This window comes from Pristis pectinata, chromosome 26 (assembly GCF_009764475.1).
Source record: "Pristis pectinata isolate sPriPec2 chromosome 26, sPriPec2.1.pri, whole genome shotgun sequence".
NCBI classification, from domain to species: domain Eukaryota; kingdom Metazoa; phylum Chordata; class Chondrichthyes; order Rhinopristiformes; family Pristidae; genus Pristis; species Pristis pectinata.
The window spans coordinates 22,338,428-22,358,327 of NC_067430.1; the positions used below are offsets into that span (position 1 = coordinate 22,338,428).

Sequence of the window (19,900 nt, forward strand, 5' to 3'; positions counted from 1 at the left end):
TTAACTGATTGGGAGTGTCATGCTCACAAAGTGCTGGAATTTGTCTAATTACCAATTGTTCAAAAGAGAAAAAAAATATACTTTTTCTCTCCAAGTTTTTTTCTAAAAAAACATTTACACTGCTGGCTTGCTTCATTATTAAAGAAAAACAGGGGACTTGTGACAACTGTGCAAAGTAGTAACTGCATGGAATCTATGTCCTCCTTGACTCCACAGTCTCTGAGAGGAACAGCAAAGTCACTCAGCACCAAATAGAGTCACTCCAGGGGACAAAAGAAATTGCTGGCTTTTACATAAGTATTTACAGGAGCTTTCACAAAGCAAAGGTTTCTTTATTCTTTTAATTTCTCTCTATAATTATTTACCACGGAAATGGCAACTGCTGAGGCCTATTTTCCGTTTGTTCTTTTCAATCATTTTTTTGTAAAAAAATCAAATCTAACAACAGGATCCACTCTTAAATAAAAATACTGAGTTCAAAAAAAATCAAACCCCTCACCGCCCTCGTTCTCTCAAAGGTTTGGCACTTCCACAATGCATGCCACGCAAAAAACGTTAACGTAAAAGAAATTCACATTTTTTTGGACTACATTATTTTGTTTGAAGTGGGGCGTCTGCGAGGAAATCGTCTAAGGAATAAATAGTGAGGACATAAACACTAATGGACAGGAAGAAATTCAATAAAGACTACGACTAAATAAAATAAACAATAAAAACAAAATTTGATTGTCTGGGAATCGGCAACTAGAAGGACAACCTATGTTATTTGGCACAAGCAACTCTCCCTATTTGACAGTTATTGTACAACATCATTACATAACTTTTGGTCCTTCTCTAGGTAATTATATTAACATTTTTAAATCACTCTCATGACAGCTAAGAGTACAAGACACAATACTGTTTCTTATAGAAAAGATATAATGCCTAGGAGAGAGATATTTTGGATGCAGTGGGGGAGGGAGAGTGAGAGAATGCAGGCTAATATATACAGGTTAATTATTGCAAAATTGCCTGCCCTGCTTATTTCTCAAATAACTTAAAATTATAATAGTACAGGATGATGTAAAAGCAAGGATGAACAAGCAGGCTTACTTTCTTATGGGACCTACATCTGTCTTCCTGCAGCTTGACTAGCCCCTTTGTATTTAACAATTTTTAAATTTTTTTTAAGCTGAAGCCCCAATGGTATATCTGTGCAAAAATATTATGTAACAGGAATAAATATCTCATGGAATTTAAGGTCAGCAACATAATTCAGTTGTGACCAAAAGAAAGGAAGTTTTGTAAGGCCTCCTTAGCTTGACAGACAGTGCTGGGGAGGAGATCGGGGGTAACAGTTTTTAGTAGCTTTGCCCTGATATCCCCCAGCTCCTGAGCCACCACAGCTGCCACCCATCATTACTGTCCTTCCCAAATACATCAGGGCCATATCTCGCTTTGCTCGCTCTCTCTCTCACTCGCTCTCTCTCTCTCTCTCGCTCTCTCTCTCTCTCTCAGACATGGTTGATTGGGTGAAAGGTCCCCGGCTCTGGTGTAGCTCCTGCTATGTTCAGCCAAGCATCCAGAGAGTTCTGGGATGATGGATGGAGAGAAGTATTCTCAGAGAATGAGAGCATCATGGCATAAGTCTGCAATGTTTGGTGAAGGGAAGGGGAAGAAGAAAAAATATCATTATTATACACTTTCAAAATAACAGTCATACATTTAATACATAAATGTTATTTAAATAACATTTAATATGTTAGATTTAGGAACAAAGAATTGGCTTGATGGGCTGCAGAGCCTCCTTCTGTGCTTTGATATGATCCATCTAAATTCTGTGGGGATTTATCCAATCATCCTCTGTGAGCCCAGTAGATAAAACTCCAGAGAAAGGGTGTGAATGGGAGTTGCTGTGGGGTATCCGTGAGACCCCCTGCAGCCCTGTAGCTGCTGATACTTGTCTCACTTCATTAATAACTAAAGAGGCAGGTTACACCAGTGTCTGAGTGGAACAACAGCACTATTAAATCAAGATGAATAATGTCACGGTTTCTGCTGTTTTGCCCACCAGTCTTGCCTTTTTTCTTTGGTTCTCTCAGCCAACTCCAGTTGAGGTAGAATTCAACATGCCGTGCTGCCCTTCAGTGCCTTGTCCATGTAACTATTTGATTCACAGAAAAAAGGGCCAGTCCTCAGCCAATTCTGCCCCCAGCTCAACACCTCCAATCAAATTCAGCCAATTGTCCTACAATGATATTTGGGATCAGTTAATTCAAGGTCAGAGCACTGAATCTTCTTGTACCATATGGCTCAGTATCTCACAAGGTCATCCAACCATCCTCAGAATCAAGGCATTCTTATGGATATGGGGAAGGGGACAAACGCTAATTCCTTTTAATTCTCAAGTTTTTAATGTAATTTGTATTGCGGGATGGTCCATGAATGAGAGTGAGATAACTGAGACTTTGCCAATGGCTTTCTATATCCAGCAACCAAAACCCACCTCAAGCAGTAGAGAATTGTCAGGAGGAACAGCACAGAATGCCAAAACCCACTTCTCAGGTGGAGCAACATTAGGAGCAAGATGGTTTCATCAAGTAAAACTTGGAAAAAATATGCAGAATCATATACAGGCAGTCTGAGTTACAGCAAGATCAGGAGCTGTATTAGTGAAGCTGTTAGTAAAAGGCAGGCAAGTTCTGAGCATGCTCTTATTTTGCTGTTTATCCAAAGATATCTCAGCCTAATTCTGAGTATGTTCAAATGCCAGGTAACATCATGTGTTGACTATGTGCAGTCGGGGTTTTTCCAATGTATTTGGATGATTGCTCAGGTATTCTTACACTAGTGTCCAGATAAATCATTACGGTATAAGAAAACAAACTTGTTTTTTTTTCAAGTTAAAATGTTTTAACATATTAAAATATTAAGTCTAGAAACTTCAGCTTAATATAATTTTACACCCCATTTTATGTCCAATGATTTAACCTATGTTTGAATGCAAGTTAAGGTTAAGCAGGCCACCTGAAGTACATTACATAATGTTAATGTTTGCTGATTTTGCCAGCAAGATTTTACAACTGACATTCAAAATATGAAAACAAAATTATGTAAGTAGGTATATATAGTCTGTGGCAAGTGCTCTGCATCAGTCAAAGGACAGTTGCAGAGAATTTTGTACAACTGTTTCACATTTCCAAAGGGCCAAAGAGTCAGACAGCAAAGAAACAGACCCTTTGACACATAATTTCCATGCTGACCATCAAGTACCTATCTGTTCTAATCCCATTTACCCTTGATCTGTAGCCTTCTATGCCTTGGTGCTTCAAGTGCTCATCTAGATACTTATTAAATGTTGTAAAACTACTTGCCTCCACCACCCACTCAAACAGTGCATTCCAGGTCACAACTATCCTCTGGTTGAAAAAGTTCTTCCTCAGTTTCTCTCTAAACCTCATCCTTTACTCTAAAACTGTGCCCTTTTGTTTTAGACACCTCTGCTACCTAGAAAAGTTCCCCAATATCTAGACTCCCATGATGTTGTGTACCTCTATCAGGTCCCCCTTGGTTTCTTTCATTCCAATAAAAACAAACTCCGTTCTACCACTCCACTGCAAATTCTCTTCCAGGCAAGCCCACTTGAAGAAGTTCATTTCCTCTCTTTAACAGATTCCTGTGAGTCCCTCTCCCACTGTTCTCCCTCTGTTGTTTTTACTGCTCTTTTGTGCCCAACAGCCTCTGCCTCACCCATTCTATATATTGGCTATCTTCCCTCTACACCCTCAGTCCTGATGCAGTGCCTCGGCCTGAAACGTTAACCATCCCCTTGCCTCCACAGATGCTGCTTGACTTGCTGAGTTCTTCCAGCAGTTTGTAATTTGCACCGGATAATCCAGTGTCTCCTCATAACTGAAACACTCTATCCCCCAGCCAACATCTCGGTAAATCTCCTCTACACCCTCACCACTGTAACACATCTTTCTGAAAGTGTGGTGACCAGCACTGTACACAGTACTTCAGCTGTGGCCTAACCAAAGTTTTATACATTTGTGCCATAAGCTTTCATATTCTGTGCCTCAGCTAATGAAGGCAAGTATCTTGTAAACCATTTTAACCAACTAGTCTACCCGTGCTGACACTTTCAAGGATTTCTGGACTTGTACATTGAAGTCCCTCTTTTCTGCAATACTCCTTAGGGCCCTACCATTCCTTGTGTATGTCCCACCTTTATTAGTCCTCCCAAAGTGCATCACTTCACACTTATCAGGATTAAATTCCACCTGTCATTGCTTTGCTTAGTTTAGCAACTAATGAATAACATCTTGTACTCCGAAAGCATCCTCCTCACTATCAACAACACCACTCATTTTTGTGTTATCTGCAGACTTACTGATCATACCTCCCACATTCACATCCAAATCATTAATGTATATAACGAACAGTAAGGGCCCAAGAACCTAAGTATCCCTGTGGTACACCACTGGTTACAGACTTCAGTCACAAAAATAACCCTTCACCATCACCCTCTGCCTCCTTCTGCCAAGACAATTCTGTATTCAATCTGCCAATTTGTTTTGGATTCCATGGACTCCAACCTTTTGCACCAGTCTCCCATATGGAACCTGGACACCGTCCTCATCAATACATTACTTCTTCCAGAAATTGGTCAGACAGGATCTCTTTTTGATTGATCCCTGCCTTTCCAAGTGTAGATTAATCCTGTCCCTCAGAATTTATTCCAATAACTTCCATTCCACTGATGTCAAATTTATAGACCTGTAATTACCTGGCTTCTCTCTGCTGCCCATCTTAAACAAAGGTAAAACTTTTGCTGTGCTGACCTCACCTGTGGCCAGCGCAAATTTAAAAAATCTTCGTCTAGGCTCCAGAAATCTCCTTCCTTGCTTCCCATCTCATCAGCCCCTGAGGATTTATCCATTTTAAAGTCTGCTAAAACATCTAATCGCTCATTTTTAATGATAACATGTTTTGAAATTTCTATTAAATTCAACCCCACCATTTTCCAACACACAAAAATGGTTTTGCAGTGACATGCACTCTGAAGTTTCTCTTATCATCCACCTGCCTCCCTTCCTTTGCCTGGTGGTCACCCATTCCTTCTCTGATTACTTTTCCTTGAGCTACAGGGTGCTCCTGCTTCACAGTCTACACTGTACTCAGTAACAGTGAATATCATACTGCTTTTCATTGTGTACATCACACTTCTCTTTAATACTGTACATGTGCTCTGGCACAGTGTACATTTACTCCTCTGTACATCTGTTGCTGTGTATGTCATATTTCTTCATGACAGTGCAAGTCCTATTGCTCATACACCAAATACATTTTACTCCTCCATCACAGCATCTATCATGTTTATCCATCTTGCTGTTATGTCACAGTTTATGTCCTACTTCTCCATCACTATGTAGGTCATACTGTGGTGACAGTGTATAAAATATTGTTTGGTCTCAGTGTATTCTAGAGTATTCCATAACATAATTCTGCTCTATTACAGTCCACCTGTTGGATCATAGTGAATATCTTCCTGCCCTGTCACACTGAACATCATTCTGCTCCATCACAGTGTACATCATACTGAGCACATCAGCTCTGTGACAGTATACTTCTGTGTCACAGTGTACATTCTACTGCTCCTTCACAGTGTACATTTGTACTGCTCCATCAATGTATACCTGCTCTATCACAGAATACATTGGCAGCACAATAGTGGTTAAGTTAATGAACTAGCAGTCAGACTTCTAGTCCATTGATCAACAAGCACAGATTTCAATCCCATAGTGGTAGTGGGGTGACTTAAACCTGTAATCAATTCAAGGGCATTTAAAAGAAATAGTGACCATGAAACCACAGATTTGTTATAAAAACCTAACTGGTTCACTGATGTCTTTTAAAGGAAGAAACCTGCTGTTCTTACCTATACTGGCCCATATGTGACTCCAGACCAACTAATGTGGTTGCCTCTTCAACTGCTGCTTTAGTTGAGGTCAATTAGGATGAACAATAAATGCTGGATTATCAGGAATGTCGACTTCCCATGAATAAGTCAATCAAGTGTACCTGCTAGGTCACAAGGTATCATGCACTGCTCTGTTACTCTATACATCATACTGCTTCATCACAGTGTAGTTCCAGCTGCCTTGTCACAGAGTCCTTACTCTGTCACAGTATATAGTCTTCCTCCAATGTAAATCACAATCATCCTTCCCAGTGCTCTGTCACAGTATATGTCATACTACATCTGTGTCATGTTGTGCGAGCATATACATCACACTCTTCTGCCATATGTCATACAGCTCCATCAATGCACATTGTACTTATGTGACACAATGCATGTCACTCTGTTCTAGTAGTGTACATCATAATTCTTTGTCACAGTATACATTGTACAGCTCTATCATGATGTATGTAATACTGCTCCATCAGGGTACATCTTATTGTTTCATCACATCATATGTTGCACTGATTCTTTACAGTGTACGTGGACTATTTTGTCAGGGACTATGTTGCACTGCTCTGTCACAGTGTGTGTTGTCCTGTTCTATCATAATATAAGTCGTACTGCTTTTTCATAGAGTGTATCATACTGCTGCACCACAGTATACATTATAACGATCCTTCATAGTGTAGATCGTACTGCTTTGTCAGGGTGTCTGTCACACTGCTCTGTCACAAAGTATGTCATAACACACAATTAATCTATTTCATATTGCTCCATCAGGGAAAAAAATTGTTTTCACTCTATGAGTGCCCTTTTACTGTCAAGACTAAGGGTTATGGAATAAACATATTTAACAATGTCACTCATCAACAAGAGTGTGCTTCTGGTGAAGAGTACCATACCTGAGTTTTAGCCTGCCTGTACAGTGTCTCTTTTATTGCTTCGGAGTCTAAGGTGGAATTAAACACTGTAGCCTCTTTCACCTTGTACTGCTCCTCTGCTGCTTTACGCAGGTCCAGCCCTTTTGTGAAATTCGCTATCTGGTCCAAGGCCAGCAGCCCAACTTCATCCTCAGCAATACACCTGTGCCAATGATCAGGGGGAGGAGGGAAGGTGACCCCATGTTAGCCCATCTGACCTTGCATAACTCAGCCAATCAGAGTCTGTCCTGATGGCTCAATCTTTGCATGCACATGCAAGGGCTGCACAGCACAAACCACATCCACAGCAGAGAGATGAGAGGAGGGGTGGGTGAGTGGTGTTAGCCAAGCACAATGGGATGGAGATGAGGCATGTAGGTGAATACAATATCAAAAGGAGGCTCTTTACTGAGGTTGGTTCATTTAAACTCTTAAAGATTACACAAAACATTATATCTAGGGCCCAGTCCCATGAGTCTATTTGTTTCTATTAACAGCAGTCTTCATGTGGCCTACACAAGGCTTTCAATAACGGGGGCTGAGTTGCAGAACACAGCACTTCCGCTAGAATGAAGTGGTGAGCATTGATGAAAAAAATACATAGAAGGACTTGGGAGTTTTAGTGTTAAATCGTAGGACTTTGTTTCAACAATTATTTGACAAGTATTTGAGTTGAGTAGGTCTGCAGATTGGGCCTTCTGCATAGGGAATGATAGAGCCCATTAGGTTTCTGCTTAATTGGGCTAACTGTGGTGTAAACTTGTAGTATAAGTGACTGAAAGTTAATTGGCTCTTTATTGAATGAATGTGACTGGACTCCTTGGCTTTTTACATAATGGGGGTGATTGTGATTTGATTGCGTATCTATAAATGGGTATTTGGATGCATTGAGGTTTTGTGCTTGACAATGAAAGAGGGCGTACATTAGACTGGATCCTTCCCCCACCAACTCAAAAATATTAATCCAATAAATGACAGCTCACATACTGAACAGTGGCTATACATTTCAGATGGAAAATGGCAATATAACAAAAATAATGTTTTGTATATCTTATACAGCAAGGAAGCCTGTTTGATTTAATCCAATTCTGCATAGACAATTACCTGAATGAAATGCTTCAGAATTCAAAGCCTAGTTTCAGCACAATTGGCAACAAATTGCAGAGCCAATTGTGATTGCATCAGTCTCCCGTCACCCTAGAGTACAGAATCCCCCTGATGCCACTCTTGGTACTTAATCTTAAAGACATAGTTGTGACAGGCCAATTTAAATCTGTAGGCTTGATGGTATAAAATAGAATCCACAGAGTATACAAACAGTCTGCAGATTCTAATTTAGCTAATATATGTCACCCTTTTGTTGTGCGTAGAATGAAATCTGCAATAACTTCTGAAATACAGTATCCTTCTGTTTATTTGTATTATGACACTTCTCCCCATGTTTGTGTGTCTGTTTCTGTGAGTGCCTCTGTGAGAGAGGGAAAGACTGGTGTGTGTATGTGTGTTTCTTTGTGTGTATGTAGGTTTGAATGAAAGTGTGTGTGTGACTGGAGTGTCTGTGTGTGTGAAAGTGTGTGCCCAGTAATTGTGTATGTTTCTGTGTTTGAGTGTGTGGAAGTAAGTATATGCAGGTGTGTGTGTTGTGTGAAAGAGTTTCTTTGTATGTATAGCCACACACACATGCAGACACACACACACAAACACACTGAGGGAAACAGTATTAAGGTTGGGCATACTTTTATCATCCTCTGCCAGCATCAGGTGCTCTTATCAGTAACAGCACAAGTCAAAAGCAGAGGAACCATAACCCCGCACCCCACGTTACTCTCCAAAGACATGTCCTAATTTTGGGGAGCCCAGGTCAGTAAAAGGGAGGATTTGGTTTTGACTAGATTTAGATTCAGTATGTGATATCACTCGGGATTTGACTTAGTCACAAGTGCACTTCACATCTCCAAAAACGTTTCATGTTTATTGCTGATGTTACCCTGTTAGGTGGCATGTGCCTCACCAATGAAATTTAGCATACTAGAAATAAATATCAGTGCTCATGGAGGGATATGACAGTGACTTAAAAGCCTCCTCTACTATCCCTTTGAATGATACATTACTTCAAATGGCTGTGTGAATGGGGTAGTAGCAATCTGTACCATTTTATTAAGTTTACAAAACAAAGTGGTATGAAACTGCCTAATTTAATTCAAGTATGATTCTTAAGAAAATGGAACCAGCACACTATGTGATGACCCCATCACCTTGTGGATCTTCTCAATCCATACTTGTTAAACCAACCATTCTTGGGGATGGGCAGCATGCTTTTGGCATGAGAACATGAAGAAGAATGTGTGAAGACATTTATGGATTATACAAACCTGTGAGTCTGCTCATACCCCAAGGTGAGTGGGGCAGGGCGCTCCTCTTCACTTTCTCTGAATGAAGCTCTGGGATCAATCTTCGGCGAAACTGGGTCATCCTGGGATTTTTCTGTCATGCTCTCATCCTCCTCTTCATCTTCTTCCTCAAGCTCCTCCTCTTCATCCTCATCATCAGCCTCTTCTGTTTTCTGATTGGTCAATGGGTGACCTGCCTGCTGGTGACCACTTTGCACCTCATGCCTGAAGCAGGGAGATAACAACAAATGGTAAGAGGATTGGGTGTTCATTAAAGTAGTTGATGGATTCATCCTAATTCCATAATTTATTACATGCTCAGTGTATAACAGCATCACTACATGTGGCAAAAACTGGAAAAGTCAACAAAATTTGTTTCATTCTGGTTCAGAAGAGAATTGGGGCATTTAAAAGGTTAACACAGCAACCTTTATAACTTCTGAAATCTCTGCACTAGAATGTAGCCAAGTCTGAATCACCAAGGTGAAGATTGTCTCCCCCTGGTGGTTCAAACAGTTCCATCTCATGTTCTCAGTTAACTATTAGTAAACAACACACAACTCATCCTGTAGCTGCTGGAAATGGTGCTGCTGGTTGCACTTAAACCGTCTCTGGTTTACTTTTCTCTTTAGCACCCCCTTTTTAATTTGCATCATGAGCCCTCTCATGACCTAAACACTCCTTCCATCTGATCACCGGCCTTCCTCTTTGTTCTTCTACTCTCCCCCTTTTCCGTACTTCTGCTGCTTGGCCAACCTGTTCCGGTTCTGACAAAAGTTTACCTTGTATGTCAATTTTGTTTCTCTTTCTATAGACGCTGTCTGGCCTTCTGAGTGATCCCAATATTTTCCCCTTTTATTTTATGTTTCAAACATCTGCAATATTTTGCTTTTGTGCAGAGCATTGGTTGGCGCTGATGTCAGTGTCAGTTAGGGAGGCCACCTGAGCGGAAAATGAATCTACTGTCGCAGCAACAAGTGCAAGGCTTTGTGTTGGGCATAGTAAACAGCTTCCTCCTCTTGATTGCTCTGCCGTTCTTGGGAAGGGACTACATGACACTTACATTAGCTCTTTGAAACAGGAAAACATTTATTTCCCCAGTACAAACTTCCTTCTTTCTGTTAAACACAAAATTCACCAAAAATAAACAGAAAGAAGCATGAAACTTGTCGAATGTCGTGACACAAAGTATCATGGGCTAAATACTAGCCTCTTCCTTTTGCTCCCTTTCTCCGCCTTCAAACCTCAGGGTGCTGCATCACATTAGATGGTAAAAACCTTCTCATACCTCACCCAAGTGGCTACCTTGTAATTAACAAAGGAACAGTACTAAGTCATTTACCCTCTCAAGCCTCTACCACCATTCAATTAGGTTATGGCTGATCTGTGACTTAATTCCAGATATCCTTTTTTGGATTATAATCCTGTTACTTTGGTTAGCAAAAATCTATCAGCTTGACATTTAAAATTAACTTGTCATCTATTGCCATTTGTGAAGGAGAGTTCCAGTCCTAGAACACTGGTGCCTGAAAAGAGAGTGCACTGTGGCTCAATGAAGGCTTTTTCCACTACTACAGTGTTTCATAGCACATGTGACTCTTGGCATAGTGTGCTATGGATCTGACCTTGCATACCTTGTATGCTTAAATGCTTTCTCTTTTGCCTGAATGGCCTGCCAGTGGATGCCAATTTGCATCTCCTGGTGCCTTTGCATTAGTGCATTAGCCTCACAGAGGACCCGAAACCAAAATCATGTCCTCTATGGATCTTGCAGTAAATCTCTGATGCTCCTTACTGATATTTATTATGATTGAGCATACATCATGGAGCCCATAAATGTGCTGTATGACAGAATTTCTAGGCCCCAAACTGTTATTCCCTTTTGGGTATAAATTAGCTGCTTACCCAGTGAAATTATTTCTCTCTATCTAACATATCAATTCCCCTTAATATCTTGAAGATTTTATCAAATCATCCCTTAACCTTCTTAATTCCAGGAAAATCAACCCCAGATTAAATAATCTCTCTATAACTTTTCCCATGGAGTCCTCATATCATTCTTGTACACCTTCACTGCACTCCCCACAAAACCAATGCATCTTTTCTAAGGAGAGATACCCAGAACTCCAGGTGTGGTCGAATGAGGGCTTTGTACAGGTGTACCATAACGGCTACCCATTTGTACCTCTGTCTTCTTACATGTATTAGCCTTTTCATTATTTTCCCACCTGGTCAATGACATTTTAATCATCTGTGTACATGCTTTCCAAGTTTTGTTAAAATTTCACTGATTCTAAATTTTCACCAGATATAATGAACTATGTTCTATCCCTTTTAGGTCCAAGTTGAACCACCTCACATATACCTTCATTGAAATCCATTCATCTCAGTTTTAACCATTTAATTAGCCTATTGTCTCTTTGTAACTTAATGTTTTTGTCAATATTGCAGACGATGACAAATGCCGTTTGGGTTTCTATCATAACTGAAATGGGATATTTGGCTTTCCTTCCCATCATGTAACTCATTTATAAATATGGTGACTAATTGTAGTGCCAATAAAGATCCTCACAGGACACCACTTACTGCAGGATCTATAAGATGTGGTAAGTATCCTAACTCTGCCACAGCTTAGAAAATTTTCCAACCACATCAATAATTTGCCTTCATGACTTTAAACTTCAGCTTATGAGATAGTTTATCAAATGCCTGTTGAAGTCCATATAAATAATATCCAGACACATTATCAGGTGCCTCTTTAAAAAAAATTCAGTTAGATTTGTCAGACATGATCTGCCTTTTACAAAAATGTGTTGATTTTCTCTAAACAGCTGAACATTTGGTAAATGCTCACTCACTCTATCCTTAATTATAGATTCTAATAATTCTCTGATAAAAGGTCTCTAACTTCCTGGTTTCTCTGTCTTGCCTTGATTAAGGAAGGGAGGGTCATGCTCAATCTTCTGATCTAAAGGACTGGTTCCAGAATCAAGAGACTTTGGAAAATTACAAGTAGATCATGTGTAATATTTATTCTGATTTCTTTTAAAATCCTCTGCTGGAAACTATCTGGTGCTGGGCATTTGTCACTCTTTAATGCCATTATTATTACTATTATTTAGCATATATTCATTTTGGTAAGTGCTCATCCTTGTCATTTGTTTCCTTGGAACATTTGGCAAGCTAACCTTATAAATGCTGCCACAAAGGAATTGTGCGACATGTTCACCATTTTCTTAAATACATTTACAAAAGCACCATTATCAATTTTCAAGAGATCCCATGTTCCACCTGAATTTACTAATAATACTAAAATATTCTGTGTTCCTTTGGATGTTTTATAGCAATTTTTTCATACTCACTTTTTGTAACTTTTTCTGTCCTTTTTTACAATTGATGTTTTTTGTAGCTTCCTCAGTCACTGTGATCTATCCTTTTTTATATGCTTGCCTTTAATTTTATGTTGTCCCTTAACTCATAGTCATACACAGCTGTTTTTATTTTTGATGACATGTACAGCCGTTATGTCCTTGGAGTAAAAACTGGTCCTGAATCACTAAATCATTTTTTTTGTACACAGCCCATGGACAGTCTGTCTTATAGGACAGAAGGAAGCCATTTCTATACCCGGAGTTTTAGTTGTTGCTTTCCATTTTTCTTTTTCAAACATTTTAAACTTGATCCTATTACAATTGCCATCAGACCAATGCTCACATATTGTTAGGATGGTAATGGAACCCAGCTCATTACTCATCATTAAATGTAATACAGCCTCCCCCTTGCAGAATATTGGTGCAGAGAACCATCCCAAAAACACAAAATTTACCAATCTTCTCACACAAGTTATTCACTACTTGTCCCAATAAGTATGAAAGTTGAAAGTCCCCTATTCAAACCACTTTAGCTCTAAGCATGGATATTTGACTCTTAGAAAGCTTTCTAGATATGGAGTGACATCACCGTCAAATCCAATTCAACGATCAGGTGTGGAAACCCTAGTTGATTATATGCCTTCCTAGCCTGAGGCCACTTGGTATGCTGCACATGTATCAGACAGGACTCATGCCTGTGCCTTTCCCAGTCTACATAGCCGCCTGTATTGTGCTGGACAAAACATTCATCTGCTGAAAAATGCTGCTTCACCACTGCCTACAAAGTTTGAATTAATGTTCTCCACATGCCTGGATGGGTACAGTTGCGACTGGACTATTATTTTTCCCTTTAACAGATTTGCCCAGTTTATCACAGGCAGCTTCTGCCCCACTACATGGAAATCAGTGTTACCTTTATCTCAAAGCTGCATAGCTGTAACTGTTTTGCATTTCTCCCTTTCAAAATCTACATTGAACTCGATCACTTTGGGCTTGATGTTAGATACATTTTTTCAGCATGTTTACTAAGTTTGATGTGGCGAGCGTAGGACATATTACTGCAGCAAACTTGATAATGGTCAATATTAAATAGTTCGTTTCATCAGCAGCTCACCCACTACTGCTGATTACATTATAAAGAGGCAATATGGCAAGTTAATGATGAAATATTCACTCCCTCTCACCATTTGTGCTCTATAGCTGCAGCATGTACCATCAGGAGGATGCAATGGAGTGTCTTTTAGTTTAGGGCACTGGCCTATCCCTAATTGTCCTTGATAAGGTGGTGGTGAGCTGGCTTCTTGAACCACTGTGGAGATGGCACTTCCACAATGCTGTTAGCTCCACTGATGATGAAGGAACGGCAACATCCAAATCAGGATGGTTAATGTCCCAAGGCTACTTTGCCAATAACTCTCAAACCTACAACCTCCACCACCTTCAAGGATAAAAATAGAAGGTGTATTGGAATACATTTCCAGTGTCCCTTACTAGTTATATCATCTGGACATATTTTGCTGTTTCTTCATTGATGTGGGTCAAAATCCTGCAAGTCCCATCACAATATCGTTGTGGGACTACCTTCACCACAGGACCCGCAGCAGAGGAGAAGGCCCACAACTATCTTCTCACAATCACCAGGAAAGGGCAATAAACGCTGACCTTGCCAGTCTCACTCTTACTCTAAGAAGAAAGTTATAGAAGTAAACAGCCTTCAGTGAGGTTGTTGTTAAATCAGATATCGGGAGCAATAAATTGTTAAATGTGCTGATTACTGAACTATCATTGAATTAAAGGGAAAGAGGGGTAAAAAGGAGTAATAGACTGGTGATCAAACTATTTTTGGGTTAGAGTGAGCACAAAGGTAGAATAAACTAGATAAACTAGTGATTGAACTATTATTGAACTCTTATTATTGAACTATTGTTGTATTAGAATGAAGGAGCAATGAATAGACAATTAGATTAACGACCAAACTACCATTGGGTTACAGCAAGAAAGCTCACAGAAAGCAGTGTTTCAAGCTGCTTTAAGCTCTTTTCATGGGTCAGCTTTTCACTCGCCTACTTCATTGGGATGTGGCCGGATCCCTCTCTAACCCTGCTGAACAAACAAAAAATTCACTCAAACCACAAGTAGTTTGTGCTTGGAGGACTAATGTATCTTTCACTTGAGTGATTTTTTCTTTAACTATTGTGCCCAGTTTAAGGAGCAGGGTTACATCCCAGATGAAAGACTAATTAAGAGTAAAAAAAAGCATATTTTAGTTAGAAGTGACAGCAGCTTAATACATACTCCAGATGAGTGGTTAGACAAGGCAGGAGTTTCTTTATTTGGATTGTATCGACTGGCAAAAGCCACTCTAAGATTTTGACTCATTGCTCTTTCCCACTACTCCCCCAAATCCCTGCAGAGTTCAGGGATTTATGAGTAGGCCTTTATTCACAGTTGGCACCCCTCTACCTAGTTAAAATGCTTTGACCAGCAATAGCAGAAGCTTTCTCAGCGAGGACCCTGAAGGTTGGCTAACAATCATATAATCTGATACAGGCAGAACCCTTCCAACATTGCTGGTTTCCTTCCTCAGCAGTCAACACCCAAGAGCTAGAATACCTTCTGGGGCCATGTTTTGAGTTATCCAATGCACAATCACACCACAAAGCATCAAAGGATGGCTAAGTACAAGTAATTGAGGCAACTCTCAACTTTGCCATCTTCTTGCAGCACAGCAGTGCAGCGAGTCGAGCTGCTGCCTCACAGCTCCAGTGACCTGGGTTTGATCCTGACCTCTGGTGCTGTCTGTGTGGTGTTAGCAAATTCTCCCTGTGACCATGTGGTTTCATCCAGGTGCTTCAGTTTCCTCCCACATCCCAAAACTGTGCTGTTTGGTAGGTTAATTGTCCATCGTAAATTACCCTAAGTATGTGGGTGGGGCTTAGAATCTGAGGGAGTTGATGGGAGAGTGAGGAGAATAAAATGGGATGAGTGTAAATGGGTCTTGATGGTCAGCATGGACTTGGTGGGCCAAATGGCCTATTTCCACGCTATATGACAGTATGACAGTAGCCAAGCTCCCCATCTTGAGGTGACCACTGCAGAACAATAAGTGATCAGCAGTGAGAAGTTGTAATTGACAAAGTAAGGCTCTCGCTGACATATCATAAAGTCCAGGCTCCAGAGCAACACCCAAAGGGTAAAAATTTCTCAATGCTTAATTTCAGAGCTCAAAGGTGCTGATGCACCCAACCCAGGCAACTTGAGGCCTCAATTCTCACCTAAATAACCTGGAAAGTGATTGGACCTCAGCAGACAACTTCCCCCATTACAAGAGCAAACTTTAGGCCTCAGGCAAATGCCATGAAGAAGGAAAGGGGCAGGCCCACAGGAAAATAGCTGTCAGCAGTGGTCCTTCAGAATCTTGTAGAGTTGAGAGGGCCATACCCAGTTCTCCTCCATCCATGCCAAGATTTAAACAAAAATGTACTTAACCTTTTAGTAGTGACTAGTGGTTTGGCCGTATCTATCTTCACAAAAGCTGAACAGTTCAGCAAAATATTCCAGAGAGCTCTTAAAATGGATTTTGGGCCACTATTAACATGTAGAATGGGCCTAATGCCTGTTTTAGTCAGTCATATACATGTCTGAAAAACAGCCAACATACCAGGTTGTTGGGCATTTTTTAACCATTATTGGTCTTCGAAATTATCCCTTATTATGCATGTTTTTTTACCGATAATTTCTAGGCATTTCTCAAAATGGTAAAAACTCCACAGCAACAACAGCTTGTCAGCCTGATTGGTGTAGGCCAGTTATCAAAACTCCAGTTTAGCAATTTTTGTAATTTTAGTTTGAAGGTATTGAGAGTAGAAAATGTGCCAACTTCTATGGATCTGAGCCATAACAAGCTAGTTGTGCCGTGATGTTTGAGGAAGCAGACTTTGAGCATGCAAAATTTTCTTTGTTTCTTTCTCCCGTACGATATTCAAGACCCGGATCCTAGCAGAGGAAACGGGAATCTTGTTACTAATTATAGGTGGATTATGAAAGTAACTCATTGCAAACACCGCACTTGAGTATTGCATCTCTTGTAGCAGCTGTAATTTAGTCAGCAGTACTCTTACCCCGAGTCAGAGGCTTCTGGGGTCAAGCCCCTCTTTGGATACTTCAGCTGCACTGATCCTCCAGAGTACTGTAGCCTGACCATGGAGATGGGTGCATGTAAAACCTGCTTAGCACCCAGTTGCCATTGGACTCCAGCCACTACATCTGTCAGAGACTGCCTGGTGCGGCAAATTGCATACTTTTCAAAAATGCACGCTCCACAAGATGGAAGTGCGGTCCACTGCAAGCCTGGCGAGGGATATCGAAGGAGCGTGACCTAAAAACCCACGATAAATAAACCAATTCCCAAACTGCGGTTAAAACAAACTCTAACTTCAGCTCATGCCATGCAAGATCCAAATTATGCAAGTTTGCTCAGGGATATGCGCTTAAAACAAAGGTGTGCATTTATCTAGATCTTAGTTTGTCCGAATCCACAGCAGCACCTGGCCCTAACCTCCTGCCACCACAAACACTGGCTTTCTAACATCCCGGGTAAACACACACTTCTTCATTCATCACCGCTCAATATTATTCCTCAGCACAAATATTGCTGGGCAGTGCAGGAAAGGAATGGAGAAGGAGAAATCTCTGTCTCCTACCCAAGGAGAGCACCGAAACTGATGTGCAGTTGGAGAACAGAGCTCCATTTACAACACACGTGCAACGTATTCAGTTTTTTTGTACAAATAAATCTGATCCCAAGACAGGTCCAGAGAGAAAAAAAACATCAAAACTTTCTCCATAGACAGGAGTGCAGTTTATGGCACAGACCACTCGATTCTATTTCAATCCAGATTAAATAACTCCTGAGCCAAGTAAGCTTTTAATTAAAACCTCGACCCAGGTTGGTACTAGATTTCAGGGCTCTATGTCCATTAGTCTACACATGTCAACAAGTGTTTGTGTTAAGTCTTTTAATCATTTTTTTTCTGTGGAGATATATGTATTAGGTCACTGCTCCCTGCTGGGTCAACCACACCAAGCCTTCAAGGCATTCTCTTTTGTAGACTAGGCCCCAATTAGAATTTCCCTGCATCATTGAGAAAAGGCCATTATGACTTTCCGTTATTCCACAAAAGAAAATCCTGCTTGTCCCAGCCTATCCCCTATTTAGCAATTGACAAAGTGAAACATCATCCGATGTTCTTCTTCTCATATTTTCTTTATTTTCAGCCTCCTGAAGGACTGTTAAAGGCTTGGAGGCAGAGCAAGAATGGCATTTAATCACAGTGCTGACAGAAAGCTGTCTTGCTTCAGACCGTAAGAAAAGCAAACAGTGGATAAAGTTGGTCGGACCTGATTTCAGATAGAACAACATTCTCCTTCATTTTCTTTTTTTAAGAAGCTCTGTTCTTTCATCTGTTGAGTTAGCGGCTTGGGTGTCAGGGGACCAGCGTCTGGTCCAGCAGGCTACCTTGTCTTGTAGCAGGAAAAGGGTCATTTGCTCTGTCGTCTGGGGACAAAGGTGGGGGGGGGGGGGGGCGCGAAAGCTAGGTAATTAGTGTGGTCCTGATTCAGCTGCCTCCAAACAGAAAGAGTTCTTAACTCTTAAAATAACCCTCCTCAGCTGGGTAACTTAGCAGTAAACTTCACAAGTTCTACAAACTAATAGATCATTTACAAAGCTAACATGCAATACTTAAATAAAACTCAGAGATTCTAGCCGTGTACCACAGCATGAATCAAGACATTACTATGATAGTCTGAAATTACATTTCTGTTTAAATTAAGGCTAACATTTATCATCCATACCAATTCTATACAACTATGTGGCTTGTAGGCCATTTCCGGGGCTGTTAAGAGGACTGGAGTCACAAATAAACCAGGGAGGTAGAGAAGTAGCTTTCCTTCTCTAAAAGACATATATAAACAGTTGGATTTTTAATGACAGTTTGACAGATTTATGGACATGTTTACTGATAATGGCTAAGATAATTGGTCTAGGCCTTTGGATTGCTAGTCCAGCGACGTAGTCACTGTGCTGCGATGTTGTACTATATTCATCAGTGTTCAATGCTAAAGTGAAGTAAATGGCCATTTACTCAGCATAGAACTGCATATAAGTGGGTCATTAAATAAAAAGTAAAATGTTGGTACAAAATGGGGGACTAATCACACACGTGAATGATGACATTGTCCTCTTTCACACACATGGACTCTCATTCCCAGTTTGAGCTTTGCCATAAGTAAGTGCCCTGGAGTGACACTGCCCAGTTTTCAATTACCACAATTAATGGGAATTCCATCTCAAAAGTAGATGGTTAACTTGAAGTTAATAGACTTGGTTGCCTTGGAATTCCGCAATTGTTGAGTGATATGTCTTTGAGTATTGCAGTGTCCTTACAGGTCCAAACCTGGAATCCTGTCTATGCATGAACATCAACAACTTCTCAGGGATTGGGGTTAACAAAGTTCGAACCCCATTATGCAGCATTTTGGGCTAAGATTAAAAAAAGATGAGACTTGCAATAAATTTCTTACAGATTAACTTCACTTTAGATCTGTACATGAAAGCAAACTTATATTTCAGTTACTTCCTGTCATATTTTTGGTAATAATTTAAAGCATTTTCAAGTGTAACTTTGGTAAGTGCTGCAGCTGTTTTACAAATAGTAAGATCGTGCAATCGGAGGTGAAAAAAATATAAATTTATTTCAGATAATTCGGTTAAGGGAAGAATACTGGGCAGGGTCTTGGAAAATTCTTTTTCAAGTAGCCACATGGATTCTGCAGCATACATCTTAGATGGCAGAGAAGGCCCCAGGTTAACTTGTAGTATTTTTGGTTTTGCACACAATCATACTCCCCGACTCCTTGTAGTTTGTCAGTCTCTGCTGAATAAATATAATGACTCCACCTCCTCAGCTTTCTGGGGTAGGGAATTCAAATGATTCACAATCACATGAGAGAAGAAATTCCTCATTTCCATCTTAAGCTACTCCTTATTCTGACACAATGCTTGCTTGTTACAGGTATCCCCTCTCAGCATCAACCCTATTCATTTCCTTTAGAATATTCTTAAATAGATCACCTCTCATTCTTCAACATTTCAATGTGTAGGACCAACCTGTTCTACCTCTCTTCATGTGTCAACACTCCATCCCAGGAATCAACCCAATTAACTTTCTCTGCACTGCCTCCAATAGAATTATATGTTTTGTTCCTTAAATA

General features: G+C 40.3%; 1 protein-coding gene across 1 annotated transcript in view; it reads right to left on the minus strand.

The window, feature by feature from the left end:
- Positions 1 to 943: 943 nt before the first annotated feature.
- Positions 944 to 19,900, minus strand: part of prdm16 (PR domain containing 16) — a 416,607-nt gene continuing 397,650 nt past the window's right edge. Inside the window, exons 16-18 of the mRNA XM_052039002.1 lie at positions 9,237 to 9,479; positions 6,847 to 7,027; positions 944 to 1,628 (exon numbers count right to left, since the gene is read on the minus strand). Of these exons, the coding sequence (XP_051894962.1) occupies positions 1,494 to 1,628; positions 6,847 to 7,027; positions 9,237 to 9,479 (559 nt within the window). The 3' untranslated portion in view covers positions 944 to 1,493. The remainder of the gene's footprint in view (positions 1,629 to 6,846; positions 7,028 to 9,236; positions 9,480 to 19,900) is intronic.